Source organism: Hoplias malabaricus, chromosome Y (genome assembly GCF_029633855.1).
Source record: "Hoplias malabaricus isolate fHopMal1 chromosome Y, fHopMal1.hap1, whole genome shotgun sequence".
Classification (NCBI taxonomy): domain Eukaryota; kingdom Metazoa; phylum Chordata; class Actinopteri; order Characiformes; family Erythrinidae; genus Hoplias; species Hoplias malabaricus.
This window is the reverse complement of record NC_089820.1, coordinates 53905472-53922846: the sequence shown is the minus strand read 5'-3', so window position 1 is coordinate 53922846 and position 17375 is coordinate 53905472. Positions and strand designations below refer to the sequence as shown.

General features: G+C 44.8%; 2 protein-coding genes across 2 annotated transcripts in view; both read right to left on the bottom strand.

Moving 5' to 3' along the window:
- Positions 1–14076, bottom strand: part of LOC136679076 (ankyrin repeat and BTB/POZ domain-containing protein 2-like) — a 31616-nt gene extending 17540 nt beyond the window's left edge. The window contains exon 1 of the mRNA XM_066657356.1: positions 13218–14076. Within this exon, the coding sequence (XP_066513453.1) occupies positions 13218–14076 (859 nt within the window). The remainder of the gene's footprint in view (positions 1–13217) is intronic.
- A 1565-nt stretch (positions 14077–15641) lies between these two features.
- Positions 15642–17375, bottom strand: part of LOC136678460 (N-acetyl-beta-glucosaminyl-glycoprotein 4-beta-N-acetylgalactosaminyltransferase 1-like) — a 14378-nt gene continuing 12644 nt past the window's right edge. The window contains exon 12 of the mRNA XM_066656513.1: positions 15642–16417. Within this exon, the coding sequence (XP_066512610.1) occupies positions 16303–16417 (115 nt within the window). The 3' untranslated portion in view covers positions 15642–16302. The remainder of the gene's footprint in view (positions 16418–17375) is intronic.

Sequence of the window (17375 nt, the reverse complement as noted above, 5' to 3'; positions counted from 1 at the left end):
GTGACTGTAGGATCAAAGCGAGAAATTAATAGACGCAAATGCCTTGGACAAAAATGAGGGTCATTTCAAACAAGTGTCTTTTTTTTTTTTTTTACATTTTTGAATTTTTTTTATTTTTTCCCTAAATTTTTAGGGTGGGCGGCATGGTGGTGGAGCAGGTAGGTGTCGCAGTCACACAGCTCCAGGGACCTGGAGGTTGTGGGTTCGATTCCCGCTCCGGGTGACTGTCTGTAAGGAGTTGGTGTGTTCTCCCTGTGTCCGTGTGGGTTTCCTCCGGGTGACTGTCTGTGAGGAGTTGGTGTGTTCTCCCTGTGTCCGCGTGGGTTTCCTCTGGGTGCTCTGGTTTCCTCCCACGGTCCAAAAACACACGTTGGTAGGTGGATTGGTGACTCCAAAGTGTCCGTAGGTGTGAGTGTGTGTGTGTGTGTGTGTTGCCCTGTGAAGGACTGGCGCCCCCTCCAGGGTATATTCATGCCTTGCGCCCAATGATTCCAGGTAGGCTCTGGACCCACCGTGACCCTGAACTGGATAAGTGGTTACAGATAATGAATGAATGAATGAATTTTTTAGGGTTCAAACTGATACATTCTCCTTTGCATATCATTCAAACCCTGAGTCTATTGTGGCCTTGTACATTTTTTTCTTTAGTATGTGCATCAGTGAGCCAATAGAAATGCTTGAATCAAAATAATAGCCTTCAGCGTTACACTCCATGGGCACAATATTAATGTAAACATTGGAACAGTGCTGTCTCCTCCTTCAATGTTCTTGTTGTAGTGCCCTTGAGCAAGACACCTACCACCCCCCCCATCTACTGTCCAGGCAGTGTGTGAATGCTCACTACCTCTAGTGCACCAGTGTGTGTGTGTATTCACTCCCACAGATGGCTGTGCAATGACAGTATAAGCCCATTTTGTTTCCTGAGTACGTTCATGTAGTTCCACTGACAGTAAATTATAACAACTATAAAAGCAGCTATGTGCATGACCCAGTTATTAAAAGAAAAACATTGTCATAGAAGCACATGATGAGGGTGAGTTAGTTATTAGAGCTTTGTTAGAGCCTTATTCTATAACCGTAATCCACACCTGAAAGCCAAAACCTCAGCTGAATGCTCAGCTCTGAATACAATTCCTCTCAGTGCAAGTAGGTTTCCTTAATCAGATTCAGCACTAAATTTAGTCTCACTACCAGATGTTTTTTATTTGAGAGAAAATCTCCGTGTTGTTCTGTATTTGGACTCCAGGCGTCCCCTAAAAAGAGCTTTCTCTGTCCAGAACAATGCCTGAAAGAAACCTCACTCAAAGAGGAAACACAGCCACCCTCATTCGCTTAAAGAGGAGTGATCAATTCTCCCTCTCTTAAAGGGGGTGAGAGTAAAAACAGTGAGTCAGTCAGAGAGCAACACAGCACAACAGCTCCATTCTGAGTGTGGCACAATGGCACGAGTGTGTTTCACAGGTAGGTCAATAAGGCCTTGTCGTACAAGCCGCTGTTTTCAAAACGTGCACTTAATACAAACAAGCAGGGCTGGACGTCCAACCCTCAACACCAGAGGTGAGCCATTGCTGACGGCTCTGGTGTGACCCTGTTGTGGGAAAAAGGTGAACGATTTGAAGGGATCTTAAACTGAAAACCGTGTATTCTTCCGCCACACACACCAAACACGAAGTTTGCGTTACGACATTTACGACGCAAAACCACTTACGTCGAAACAAGGGTTTGCCCAGTAAACAAGGAGTGTCCCTGGACGTTCAAAATAGGTCTAAAAGTAGTCTGTCCGTCAAGGACATATTTTAAACGTCAATGGACGTCCAAAATCCATCTTAATAAGTTAGTTAAGTGGTGACCAATCGATAACGTCAGTGGACGTCCAAAACGCGTTTTATACAAGTAATTTATTTCGGGACCAATTAATAACGTCAATGGACGTCCAAAATACGTCTAATAGTCGTCTTTTCAATGTCTGTGTTTGGACGTCTTTTCAACGTTCATTTTCAATCTTAAGACAACGTTGATTAGACGGCAGTCATTACGTTAATTTAACGTTGAATCAACGGCTAAATGTTTACTGGGTATACAGTAAATGGGAGATGTGTCGTAACCACAAAACATCGTAACTCGGGACTGACGTAACCCGAGGACCTCCCAGATTTATATCTCATAATGTAATTCACAGGAAATAAGCCAGAAGCCTTTACAAGTAAAATAAAAAATCAGTATTTATTGTAAACAATTTTTGTTCAATTTCTGTCACTCAGAATACTGTATTTTACATAATTATTCATACTCATGTTTGCACATTCTAAATATCCCAGTAAACATTTAGCCGTTGATTTCAATGAAAGTTGAAAAGACGTTTACTGGAGTGCCTGCTTTGGTTTAGTTCCAAACGCAGAATATGTTCCCTTCACTTGTAGCCTGAGAGCACAGAGACAACAAGGGAAACGCAGCTTGTTTTCCTGCTTCGCTTTCCTTTTAAATCCTTCCAGACCACATCAAAACACCCAAATATAACACGCTGACACATTTCACCAGCTGTCAGAAGTGATATTATTGTCTTGTTAAAAGATACGATGCGTTCAAATTCCAAGTCTGCGTTTAATGCTGGAGGCCAGATGACTTCACTTCCCTGGCACCGGTTCAAATATGCTTCGACCAATCAGATGTGTTTTTACACTACGTGAGAACAAAGCAGTGACATATCTGTTGAAAGACAACAACGGAGCCCATAACCACAACCACGGCGGGCCCCTCGGGGGTCCGGAGGGTTTGGAACATTGGCTTGGGGCTGTGTATGCATTCAGAAGGAGAAATACAGCGCCTCCTGAATGGCTTCTCGTAAAGACAGAGATGGGCATTTCAGTCAGTTTCGGTGGATGCCGTCAGAGACAGTGATATCACTCACTTACTCACAATAAAGACATTAAAAAAGTTGACATGGGGCTTGGAAATTACCTCCAGCTGCACTTTGTACTGTATCTTACAAAGGGTCTCAACCAGAGTGTGGTAGCATTGCAGTTTTTCTTCTTTAAAATAAACAGATAAGAAATGTAGAGTAGAATATTAAGGCAGTCAAATTATTTAAAAAATCCTGCTCCGGGTGACTGTCTGTGAGGAGTGTGGTGTGTTCTCCCTGTGTCTGCGTGGGTTTCCTCCGGGTGACTGTCTGTGAGGAGTGTGGTGTGTTCTCCCTGTGTCTGCGTGGGTTTCCTCCGGGTGACTCTGTGAAGAGTGTGGTGTGTTCTCCCTGTGTCTGCGTGGGTTTCCTCCGGGTGACTGTCTGTGAGGAGTGTGGTGTGTTCTCCCTGTGTCTGCGTGGGTTTCCTCCGGGTGACTGTCTGTGAAGAGTGTGGTGTGTTCTCCCTGTGTCTGCGTGGGTTTCCTCCGGGTGACTGTCTGTGAGGAGTGTGGTGTGTTCTCCCTGTGTCTGCGTGGGTTTCCTCCGGGTAACTGTCTGTGAGGAGTGTAGTGTGTTCTCCCTGTGTCCGCGTGGGTTTCCTCCAGATGCTTCGGTTTCCTCCCACAGTCCAAAAACACGCGTTGGTAGGTGGATTGGCGACTCAAAAGTGTCCATAGGTGCGAGTGTCTGAGTGAGTGTGTGAGTGAATGTGTGTGTGTTGCCCTGTGAAGGACTGGCGCCCCCTCCAGGGTGTATTCCTGCCTTGTGCCCAATGATTCCAGGTAGGCTCTGGACCCACCGTGATCCTGAACTGGATAAACGCTTACAGATAATGAATGAATGAATGAATGAATGTATATTGATTAAAAACTGTAATCACAACAACAAAGTTAATATGTTCCTACCTTGTATATTTGGGAGGGAGATTAATGTGTAGTGACAGTCTGGCTAGAGGAAACCATTCTTTCTTTTTTTACTTTATTATAAATTCTCAGTGAAGCTGTGATTATTTATTTTTCATTAGAATCTCTTAATTTCCTGAAGAAAAGTTTCAGGGAGAGCTTTAGCATTGGACACAGAAGTTTTAAGAGAGGAAATGAATTCCACAGTGCAGCTTGTGGCTCAAACATGGGGAATGTGTGTGTGTGTGTGTGTGTGTGTGTGTGTGTTAGTTATATTTAAAACACATTTCATTAAAATACAGTGTAATCTACCTTCTGAACTCAATAGTAGCGACACTTCTTACGTTACTAGAAAAAACTGCTAATATGTCAGACATATGGAGACTATTTTTAAAAGCTGAATGTGTAAATAATGGTGAATTAGCTCCTCTATGGCATATGTCCTGGCCCATTTTACCATTTGGGACCAGGAGGGTTAAAGTGCAATATTAATACCATGTAAATATGTCTCCCAGAAGGCAGGATCAGAGAGCACATCCTCCTCTCTTAACCTTTTAACCTCAGCACCACCTTCAGCGTCCCGTTCCAAGCTCAACACAAAGCAGCAGAGTGTGGTCATGGTCGCAGGCGGCTGCCAGTTGGCAGAAGCGCCCAGCACCTCATCCAAGCCCTGAAAGAAGCCCCAGAAGAGGAGGAGTAGAGGGTGGAAAAATCAGGAGCAGCCCAATTTGAAGCATTATTCTTGTAGCTTTGACACCCTCTCCATCTGCCCCTTTATTCCGCCTCAGACACGGGACTTTCTACTGCACGGTATTTTTGTAGCTATTTTCCCAGCATGCCACAGCTCCGGGGTGGATTCCCTGGTCTGAGGTTAATCAGAGGGTAAAATCTCTCTTTAATGTTAATACAATTATTCCAAAGGCCGTTAATCACACACTCACCCAGCAAGGCTTTAATGTAATTAAGCTTGTCAGGTTCAAATATTAATCAAAGTTTCAGGCCCTCGCTAAGCACAGAGTTAGAGACGTGGCGTTCCATCATCAGTCCTCCAGAACTAAGCCAGGGGCAAAGGAAAGGATGGTAAAAGTGAATATTAACACCACTGAATAAATAATGTGACGTGTAATTAATATGACACATGCAGCTGATTAAAAGCAGCTTCCCGTGTGGAAATATCATACATCGCTTCTGCTAACATACAACCATTCATTTTTAAAGAGCTATTACCAAAAGACAAAAAAAAAAAAGTTCCTGACATCTTTTAACTGCACATCAACTCAGTGCAGAGCGCTGCAAATATTAGAGATAATGTGTCATTTACTTAGTTTCCAGGAGAAAAGTTTATTAATTGACCTTGTTTAACATCAGGAAATACAGGGGGTCCTCGACTTACGACGTTGATCCGTTCCTATGTCTCATCGTAAAGCGATTTTCGGTGTAAGTCGGAACATAAGTACATACTGTACGTAAATAACATACTGTAAGCACTTACCCTGTCCTAACACCTATCGTCCTCGGTCCCGAGCCGCGTAACCGTGTATTCTTCCGCCGCGCACACCAAACACGAAGTTCGCGTTACGACGTTTACGACGCAAAACCACTTACGTCGAAACAAGGCTTTACCCAGTAAACAAGGAACGTCCCTGGACGTTCAAAATATGTCTTAAAGTAGTCTGTCCGTTAAGGACATATTTTAAACGTCAATGGACGTCCAAAATCCATCTTAATAAGTTAGTTAAGTGGTGACCAATCGATAACGTCAGTGGACGTCCAAAACGTGTTTTATACAAGTAATTTATTTCGGCACCAATTAATAACGTCAATGGACGTCCAAAATACGTCTAATAGTCGTCTTTTCAATGTCTGTGTTTGGACGTCTTTTCAACGTTCATTTTCAATCTTAAGACAACGTTGATTAGACGGCAGTCATTACGTTAATTTAACGTTGAATCAACGGCTAAATGTTTACTGGGTATACAGTTAATGTATACAGTTAAAAACATCGTAACTCGGGACTGACGTAACCCGAGGACCTCCCAGATTTATATCTCATAATGTAATTCACAGGAAATAAGCCAGAAGCCTTTACAAGTAAAATAAAAAATCAGTATTTATTGTAAACAATTTTTGTTCAATTTCTGTCACTCAGAATACTGTATTTTACATAATTATTCATACTCATGTTTGCACATTCTAAATATCCCAGTAAACATTTAGCCTTTGATTCAACGTTAAATTAACGCAATGACTGCTGTCTAATCAACGTTCTCTTAAGATTGAAAATGAAAGTTGAAAAGACGTCCAAACGTCTTTTGAAGACGACTATTAGACGTATTTTGGACGTCCATTGACGTTATTAATTGGTCCCGAAATAAATTTCTTGTATAAAACGCATTTTGGACGTCCACTGATGTTATCGATTGGTCACCACTTAACTAACTTATTAAGATGGATTTTGAACGTCCAGAGACGTTCCTTGTTTACTGGGATGTCTGCACCTAGCACACTGTTGAACAAATGTATTTCTCACTGTATGCTAACAGTTACTTTAATGATTGCTACTCACGTATACCATATTAGTTATCATCTGCACAACTTTTAAAATGACTATAAGCTCTACTACATGGTCCAATATGATAAGTTACATTGTGTACAACCTTCTATATTCTACCAGTCCTGTGTCCTAGTCACTGCTACACCACTTCCTGGCTCTCAAAGAAGAAAAGCCTTATTTTGGTTCCTAGACCAACAGCCACACACAGGGTGACACCAAGTCCAGCTGGTCAAAGTTCACACCCAAACACCAGTGTCAACAGAGCTAATGACTCCTTAACCTACCCAGCCCACATCTGAAATACACAAATCTATCCAAATCCTTCTGAATCCCTGAGCTCATGCCTGAGTTGATTTTGCAGTATGAGTGACGTCCACGCAGAGGTGAATCAGAAGTAAAGTCTGGACAAAGTCCAACCACCTGAGGTTTTTACAGTGGCTCTGGGAAGTGTAGCGGAACAGGGCTGTTTTCCTCAGCTGCTGATTAACACGTAGTTTGGTTTTTATTAGCTGTTAAGAACTCGGGGAAGTCATTTAAGTGCTATTCCCCAGCGAGTGCTCAGAAACTGAGATCTGTGTTTTCACAATGATCTTAAGGTGTCTGGCACATTCAGTGTTTGGGTCGCACCTGTGGTTTAGATTTTAAACACTCATCCGTGCTGTTTTGGGGTAATGTGAATGGAATATTGCAAATATATACCATTACTTACGTGGAACGCTATATATATGACACACACACACACACACACACACACACAGTGAAACCTTTTCTGAGATACGAGCCATGGCTGAGTCAATTTTTTGCTTTATGACGTAAGTTGAGAACTGAGTTATTAGCGAGCGAGCTTACGCCACGCGCCACTAGGTGGCCCAGTGAGCGTTCAGTTCACCACATGAATATAATGTGCACAACCAAGCTGTGTTGTGCAAACATGCTGAAGCTAATTGAAGTGAAGCTATTTGAAATGGAAATTCAGCAACAGATGCTTTGTAGCAGCCTTTGAAGAATACATTTGTGGGCAGAGCATTAATAGTTCAACTAAACATGTCAAATAAATTTGATATAACGCTACAGACCTGACAATGATTTCAAATTACAAACAAACCCACACCAAAAGACTGCTTTAATCTCAACCACTGAATTACCCTAAAGCCTCAAAAGCTAAGAGGAATTCAGCCCTCGAGGAGAAAGACCTCCATTTTGTTGCTGATGTGATCTGCAGCCCCAAAAGTACACAAATCAGAGACATGACTAAACAGCTGAGTCAGCGTACAAGTTTAAGGTCCTTCCTCACGAGAAAAATGCGACAGGCTGCTGTAGAGCTGACCTATAAACAACAATCCTACCACCTTCATAAACACAAGGCCTATATTTGAGCTGTATCACACTTCTCTTGAGCAGGTGTCTTTGCTCTGAAGGCAGCCATATTGGAAGGTGAGGAAGGTCTGTGGCAGACTGGACAGCTGCTGACCCTGCAGGGTTTGACTCAGTATTTGTTAAGCCATTTGATACAGTCTGGAATGTATGTAAATGAGCCTGTAACCAATCAATAAATGATCAATGGTGCACTGAGAATCCCGACCAATCACAGATCAGATAAACAAAGTGCATCACTAAATTAAAATGCATATTATTTTAGGAAAAATATCTTTGTGGTGTTAAGGAATGGGTGGTGCAGCAGGTAGGTGTCGCAGTCACACAGCTCCAGGGACCTGGAGGTTGTGGGTTCAAGTCCCGCTCCAGATGACTGTCTGTGAGGAGTTTGGTGCGTTCTCCGTGTTCGCATGGGTTTCCTCCGGTTTCCTCCCACAGTCCAAAATAAACACACGTTGGTAGGTGGATTGTCGACTCAAAAAGTGAGTGTGTGAGTGAATGTGTGTGATTCAGGGTAGGCTCTGGTCTTACCGCGACCCTGAACTGGATTAGCGGTTACAGACAATGAATGAATGCTAAGGAATTGCTTGTGTGTTATTAGCATAGCATAGCATTGTAGGACATACTGCTGCTGATTTGCTGTGGCATTATAAAATTATTATTTTTTACTATATACATCCCCATTTCTTCTACTTTTACGTCCAAAATTCTTCTGAAATCAAGAGTACAAATAGGTAGTTTGCCCATCTTAGCTTTTTTATGGAGACTGTAAGCTGTGCATACACATCCAAACATATGCTATAGGTGCGACCGAAGTAACCACATGTTGCTAAACACGTCGTTTTTGGCCTTGAGTTCTTTTCGCCTTGATGTAGCTTCAGATTATACCAAAGAGGATTTCCAGTTGCGCTCATACTTTTTGGTCTTTAACTGACTATGTCTTGGAAACAAGCTAATTTGTACTGTTTAGCAGCAAAGCTCAAAGTAGCTATGCTGCCCTGACCACTTTATGAGGGCTAATTACAAGTGAGGGTTTCAAAGCTAAAAAACACAGAGCGAAAAGGGATTCCCACCACTGCAGCTCCCGCTAAAAACCAATCAGAGCAGCGGGTCCAGTGATGTGAACTGTGTCTCACCTGCAACCCCTCATTTTCCCAGCTCTCCTCTAATATCCTGTTTCAATTTGCAGCCAAGCAGAGACCTGACTGATAGACTCTCAGTGTTTATCCATCAGGATTAGGGCTTCCTTTTATCCGCGGCAGGAAAAATGACTGGATCCTTGCCACAGGGTACGCTTCGCCGTTTTCAGTGTTCACATCTTTGATCTCATCAGAGCTGTAAAGGAGGGAATAGATAATATCTGCCATTTCCGTTGAGGTCTTGTCACAGAGATTTTAATTGAGCTCCTGCTACAATTATATGTGGAGGAAGTCTCCCACAGCTCCTGTTTTCTACACTTCAGTGAGCTACTCCCAGTTCTACGATCACAGATATCCATGTAGCAACCAGAAATGTTAACTACTATTAAAGACCACAGCCAGTGAAGCAAACCAGAAAAGCCCAGTCTTCACTGGTTAGGGGTAATAACATTTAAAGTCGAACTCTTGGGCAATATCACCATTTTTCAGGGAGTTGCTTGTTTTGAAACTCTTGTTTGACATGCGGCCAAGTGCTGGTGGCTAGAATATAGTTTCAGCTGGGTTCCCCCTGCCCCCGCCCCAATATCACTGGCTGTAGCACAACCAGAATTTCTCCAACTTTCCCAAGCCACGTAAATCCACACGGACAGCATGAAAGATTTAAACAGCTCTCAAAGACAAGGAACCGCTGAAGCAGCCCCTACATTGCGCCAGGATTAGCTCATGTGTTCAAATGCATAACCTCCATACACCGTTGTTCTCATTTATAGCGTGAGGCCCTTTTAAAAGGCCATGTGGATGTGTACAAATAAACAAAACGACGGGACAAGCCTGTGGAATGGCTCTCACAATAGAAAATGGGGCCATTCTCTCGCAGGAGTCGGGGAGGTCAATTAGGCTCTAAAGGTTTCCAGATGTGGGCCTGCTGGGCATATACGAGGGAGAGCTGCTTTTGAATGGAAGCGGCTGTGCCAACCACGTCTCAATCTGTTCTGCATCACCAGCCCTCGGTCCACACTCCACCCACCAATCATCCAACAAAACAACAGGCACTGATGAGTTCCTCCATAAACGTGGAGAACATATGAGGTGTGAAAGGTTAAGCTATCGCTCTGTACGTACAGTGTTTCAAGAATAACCTGCAACATCTGCTCAGCTGGCAACTCTCAGGGACGTACTGCCTCAGTGTTTTAGAAGATGGTTTGTAATTATAGGTTGGAAAGTATTTATCGTGTTTCATGCTGTTTTTATTGTTGCACTTGTACATTGTGTTAATTATCATGAAAGCTACCGTTGTTCTGTCCGTTTTTACAGCTGTCGTGGAGGGAAAATCGTTTTCCGTGTTTTAATATGGATTTTAGAAACAATAAAACTAAAGATTGGTGGGGATTTTTTTGTTTGACTCAAAAATAAACAAAATCCATTGCTTTCAAATGGTCCCTAAAAGCTTGGCAGTGAGTGCACAATAAGCCTTTATTTCAACCGTCCACTTATTTGCCACCTGATCCTGTACTTTGTTTTTGAACCCCCTAATGTTAGGCTTCACCTGAAAAACAGTGAATGAATCTGGGAACAGTTTGGCCAGACCGAGACCGAGTTCGCCCGCAGATCGGATCAACGTTTCTCAGGGGACTTGTGAAGTACATTAAACGTGGCCACTGACAACTGAACAGGAGCACTTCCTGACGCCTCTCTCGTTCGATCCAATAACCCCAAACAGGAAGTCATATGCTGTATTAGAGGCGTGGTGTACTTGGCTGAATTGAGCAGCTGTTTAACAGCATTGTGTTTAGCCCATGCGCCATTTCAGCAGAACGCTCCAACAAATCACTGTGTTCCTCCTCTCCAGAGCCTTGTTCGTGAAAATAGACTTTCATTTCCTATTATGCTCCCAGTTTATTCTTTTTATTTGGTGCCAGACAGAGCAGTTGTGCATTAGCCGGCCTGTCCCAGCCGCTTCCAAATGCTGATTCAAACCAGATCAGAGGGGGAGAGAGAGAGAGAGAGAGAGAGAGAGAGAGAGAGAGAGAGAGATGACTTTCCATTCTCCTGCTCTCTGGCCTCTTTCAGCTCACTGATGGGTATCTGCTTACTTTGCCATCCGTACAGAGCTTGGCATGGAAAGCTCAGGGAAGAACAATAGGCTTTTGTGTCCTACTGAAAACGACACACACGCAAACTCTAACTGCATTGTGGGAAATCGTTGAGCTTTTATCGAACATAAGAAAAACCTGATGAGGGAGAAAATGAGAGGTGCATCTCTATACACCAAGTCCTATCATAATGACACAACGAATACAAGACTTAAGTCTGCGAAAGGGATAGAAAAAGAACAAAAATACTGTAGAGGTCACATTTCACCTGCTGTACTTCTGACTAAAGGGAATTTACAACTTACTTGTCACCTAACAGAGGTGTAACAGCCAGGTGGCAGCTGGCAGTGGCCCACACACAATGGTGGTCCATGTTGGGAGGGGAAGCAATTGACAAAGTGCAATTGATTATAGCCTTCTATATCAACGCTGCTATTTTAATATTTTAAGTGTGGACAGTAGCTGTGTTAGACCAGAGGTGTTAAACTCATTTAAGGTAATGAGTGATTACACAGGCAGCGTGGGCCAATGGAAAATCATTTTAGTAGCCTACAGCTGAAGGAATTAGTGCTTAGATATGGTAGTGATTGGCTGTGTGTGTGTGTGTGTGGGGGGGTTATACCAGGGCCCATTAGATTTTTCTGGTATATTTAGACGTTAAATTTTATGTTACCGTTAGAGTGTGTCTGTGCTTTAAAACAATTTTTTTGACTTAGTAAACTGTCCCAATTCTACAAAAGCACAGACCCATAGAACGACTTGGTATTTAAACACGTGCCAAAGAGCTGTCAGACAGTTACATTCTGAGTCTTCACAAAGCCTCTCTATTGTGTGAGACATCAAAAGAAAAGAGACTGAGCCTTCAGCCGCCTTCAGTCTTCAGCAGGTTCCATAATAACAGGTTTGTGGTGAATGCTGCAGCGCTGAGCAGTGCTTAAATGTAATTACCTGGCTCTGAGCACACTCTTACCTGAGGAGATATAGGACTAAAAAACATAATAATAATCACAATAATCATAATTGTTATTATTATTATTATTATTATTATATAAACAGGCCCAAATAAAAAAAATGAACAAATTCACAAATCTATAGAAAGCCAGCACACACTTCAACTCAGTTCCTCCTAATGCTCACTTCACTCAACAAATTAGCACACATTATCACAGTCAACATAACCACACTCATCACCAGACTCCACCACACTCAACACCAACATTCATCAACAAACCCCATCACATTCAAGCCAGGCTCCAACACGCTCAACGCCAGGCTCCAACACGCTCAACGCCAACATTCATCAACAAACCCCATCACATTCAACGCCAGGCTCCACCACGCTCAACGCCAGGCTCCACCAGGCTCAACGCCAGGCTCCACCAGGCTCCACCAGGCTCAACGCCAGGCTCCACCACGCTCAACGCCAGGCTCCACCACGCTCAACGCCAGGCTCCACCGCGCTCAACGCCAGGCTCCACCGCGCTCAACGCCAGGCTCCACCGCGCTCAACGCCAACATTCATCAACAAACCCCATCACATTCAACGCCAGGCTCCACCACGCTCAACGCCAGGCTCCACCAGGCTCAACGCCAGGCTCCACCAGGCTCCACCAGGCTCAACGCCAGGCTCCACCAGGCTCAACGCCAGGCTCCACCACGCTCAACGCCAGGCTCCAACACGCTCAACGCCAGGCTCCACCACGCTCAACGCCAGGCTCCACCACGCTCAACGCCAGGCTCCAACAGGCTCAACGCCAGGCTCCACCAGGCTCAACGCCAGGCTCCACCACGCTCAACGCCAGGCTCCACCACGCTCAACGCCAGGCTCCACCACGCTCAACGCCAGGCTCCACCACGCTCAACGCCAAATCCCACCACACTCAATCACGCTCAACACCAGACCCCGACACTCTCAACGTCAAACCCCACCAGACTCAACACCAAGCCCCACCACACTCATCACATTCAACACCAAACTACACAAAACTAAACACCAAACCCCACCACAATCAAAACCAGACTCCAGCTTTCATCAGCAAACCACACCACACTAATCACACTGAATACAAAACTCCAGCACATTCATCAGCAAAATCCACCACACTCATCACACTCAACACCAAGCCCACCACACTCATCACATTCAACACCAAACTACACAACACTCATTACCAAACACCACTCAACCCTAAAGACCTTCACACTGAACATCCAACAACCCAGAGATCAGGTTTAGCCTCCTTTCTGTCTCACCGTTGGCGTTCTTCCCGCTGATGAGGTGCTCATAGTTCTGCAGAAGGCCGTACAGTTCTGCGTCGTTACTGATCGCCACCTCCAGAGCGTCCACGTGCACCGGGGAACAGAGTCCACGTCCACCAACACCACTTTCACCCACTGAACACTGCGCCTCCAGTGCGCTCCCGACCACCTCCTCCATAAGCCTCTCCAAAGCTGCGGCCAAGCAGATGGCTGCGTGCTCGTGTACGCGCACGGAGACGCGAGTGTCCACCATCCAGCGGTAGAAGCGGCCCACGGAGAGCGTGAGGCCGCAACGCGCGGACTTACCCATGCGCAAAGACTCTCCAGAGCTCATGCTGTACAGGGACATGGCCCGGACCGCGGCTGCCACGCAGCTCTCCGAGAGCCGCCAGCTGCTCACGAGGCGCACGGCGCTCTGCACTTCGAAGCGCGTGCACCTGCAGTGCAGCACGCTTAGGCGCTGCGCCTCACGCGCCATGCGCAAAAGGGCCCTGCGTGAGAGAAACGACAGACGGCGCAAGAAGTCCAACGTGAACGACGCGCCCGGCGCAGCTTTACGCACCACGGACTCAACGTCGTCTTCCGACCACGGAAACTCCTCCAGATCCGGCAAGCGCGGGCACCTGGAGAAAATGTCCTCGGGATCCTCCGGCAGCACCGTGTTCACCGTGTCCCAGCTGCCGTGCCTGCTGTTCATGGAGCCCGAGCATTGCCACCAGTTTCCCCGATGAGGAGTCGAGGCGAGCCGGGAGTTGGACTTGGACGAGGACCCGGACGAGTCTCCTGCGCCGTAACCAGAGTCCAGAGTTAAATCTTCCAGAGTTTTCAGGTTGATGCCGCTCATAGCTGCCATCTCTGGGTCTGACAGGTACCGGGGGAGCTGAGCTACGAGGAGCTGCGCTGCAGAACAGAATTCTGAACTTCACGCAGTTAACTCAAGTCCATTTCATTAGCTGCTGTTGTTGTTGTTGTTGTTGTTGTTGTTGTTGTTGTTGTTGAGCTCGTGAACCTGCTTCTACACACGCAGCAGGATGGAGCGCGTGTGATTTCAGAGCGAGGACAACCAGCTGAGAAGTTTGTTGCCAGTGAGTCAGCTGATAGCCTTCTCTCAGCCAATCAGAGGAGCCTGAAAGTTTTCTGTCATCTCTCGGCCAATTAGAGTAAAGGACCTGCTAGAAAGTTATCAGCCTTCTCTCAGCCAATCAAAGCGAAGAACCAGCCTGAACGTCGTCATTCATCTCTCAGCCAATCAGAGTAAAGGACCAGCGGGGAAGGTTTTTATTTTTTTTGAGGCTGTGTCTGAAACAGAAGGCAGCAACCTTGAAGCTTGTTGTCTTGCTCTCATTAAAGCGTTTGCAACTGAGTCTCATTAGAGACTATTTCAGCATTTTACCAGGACACCGGTACATCAAAAAAATACAACTTTAAAGGTTCTGGAGCAGAAGCAGTCACCCTTTTTGGAAACGTTCATTTCAGACATGACTTCTACGCTTTCCTCCCTCAGTATACTGCCTTAATAGACCCCGTATCAGACACAACTTTTAGTCATCTCTCAGCCAATTAGAGACGAGGAATTGTACGGTGACCGCGAACAAGCGTAGAGTTTATTGGCTATTAGATTATAACGACACCCCGCATATATTTCCTCATTCATACAACAAAGCTTGTCTCAGAACTACTGTCTGTAAAAGTGTCTCAGACACTATGTCTGTAATAATTAATCTAATAGCTTTCTTTGAGATGACTTTAGAGCGTCTCCCAGTAAACAAGGAACGTCCCTGGACGTTCAAAATAGGTCTAAAAGTAGTCTGTCCGTCAAGGACATATTTTAAACGTCAATGGACGTCCAAAATCCATCTTAATAAGTTAGTTAAGTGGTGACCAACCGATAACGTCAGTGGACGTCCAAAACGCGTTTTATACAAGTAATTTATTTCGGGACCAATTAATAACGTCAATTGACGTCCAAAATACGTCTAATAGTCGTCTTTTCAATGTCTGTGTTTGGACGTCTTTACAACTTTCATTTTCAATCTTAAGAGAACGTTGATTAGACGGCAGTCATTACGTTATTTCAACGTTGAATCAACGGCTAAAAGTTTACTGGGCTGTGTTCTTTCAACTCAAAACAGCTTACAACACCTCAATAAAGGCTGCAAATATTTACACCGTTGAGCCAAATGTTAATGTCAAAACTATAGTCCCAGTCGTTAAACCCTCAGATATGTATTTCCTATTACATTGTACAACGCTGACTCTGGAAACTGGAACATTTCCCTCATTTTTGCCAGTTCCACAGTTGGTGAAATTCCCCTTCAAGTGCCCTCTTGTGGACGTGTGTAGTATGACGCGGAAGAACAGTTATTTATTCCTCCATTTATTCTTGAAAATAAGAAAATAAAAGAAAAATGAGTTCAGTTTACATTCTTTAAATCCTCTACAAACAATTTCACAGAAATTATCCTTTAAATATGGCACCAGTGACCACTACTCTCTGACCCAATGTCCTTAAGGGAGAAAAATTAAATTGTGATTCCGATTTAAGGGCAGTTTGGCACCTTTCATTTTGTAGTAGAAACGTTTTTTTTCTGCTATACAAAACCAACACTAATTCAGAGAATGTGGGTGGGGGAACAGGTGACGGGGGGGATGAGTACAATACAGTAATTTAATTTTCAGGGTTCTTATTTATAAAGACAAAAAGACAATGTTAGAAAGCACCAATTATAATTTCTCCACATCAAGCCATGTACCAAAACAACTTCATACCTGAGGCTCTCACTAATCCCAAAACCTTAATATGTAGGAACTCCAGAACTTTGGAAAGTTCTGCTCTGTGCTGCTAGGTTTGGCACTTTCTGTGATTCTCAGTTCTCCTGGGGATGAAATAAGTTCATCTTAAGCCAATAACTACAAATCCAGCGCTGGCACATCAGTCTTGCCATCTCTGTGTTATCAGACACAGTGTTAAGACCCTGGAGCTGTGCTTTATAAGTGTCTGGGAACGTTTGGAAAGCTCCAGGGGGTGTAGCAGGCTCTTCCAGACGCAGCTAATTTCAGCAGCAGCGTCCCCCATTGGCTAGCCTTGTGTTGGCTTCTTTATGGGAGAGTTCCACATGCCGCGTTTAGAGTGGTAATAGTGGTAGAAGTTCCGTAATCTCAGCCTCTCCACCTCCAAACCATTCTGCAGAACTCTGAGAGCAAACAAGAGAGGAAATTAACTCCAGAGAGACATGGACAGTAATAAATCAGCTGACCAATTAGGACACAGTGTCTGTGATGCAAAGCACTGAATAGTCCCTGTGATGCAGTTTCTAAACATGAGTAATCATGCTGATGAAAGAGTTTAAAAGAGGGTGAGTGAGTGAGTGCATTTTTGAGTGTGTGAGTGCGTGAGTCAGTGAGTGAGTGAGTGAGTGAATGAGTGAGTGAGTGAGTCAGTGAGTGAGGGAGTGAGTGAGTGAGCTAGTGAGTGAGTGTGTGAGTGAGTGAGTGCATATTTGAGTGAGTGAGTGAGCCAGTGAGTGAGTGAGTGAGTGCATTTTGTGTGAGTAAGTGAGTGAGTGTGTGAGACAGTGAGTGAGGGAGTGAGTGCATTTTTGAATGAGTGAGTGAGTGAGTCAGTGAGTGAGGGAGTGAGTGAGTGAGTGAGCTAGTGAGTGAGTCAGTGAGTAAGGGAGTGAGTGCATTTTGAGTGAGTGAGTGAGTCAGTGAGTGAGGGAGTGAGTGAGCTAGTGAGTGAGTCAGTGAGGGAGTGAGTGTGTGAGGGAGTGAGTGAGTGAGCTAGTGAGTGAGTCAGTGAGTGAGTGAGTGAGGGAGCTAGTGAGTGAGTCAGTGAGTGAGTGAGTGAGTGAGTGAGCTAGTGAGTGAGCCAGTAAGTCAGTGAGTGAGTGAGCTAGTGAGTGAGTCAGTGAGTGAGTGAGTGAGGGAGTGAGTGAGCTAGTGAGTGAGTGAGTGTGTGAGGGAGTGAGTGAGTCAGTGAGTGAGTGAGTGAGGGAGTGAGCTAGTGAGTGAGCCAGTAAGTCAGTGAGTGAGCTAGTGAGTGAGTCAGTGAGTGAGTGAGTGTGTGAGGGAGTGAGTGAGTGAGTGTGTGAGGGAGTGAGTGAGTGAGCTAGTGAGTGAGTGAGTGAGGGAGTGAGTGAGTGAGCTAGT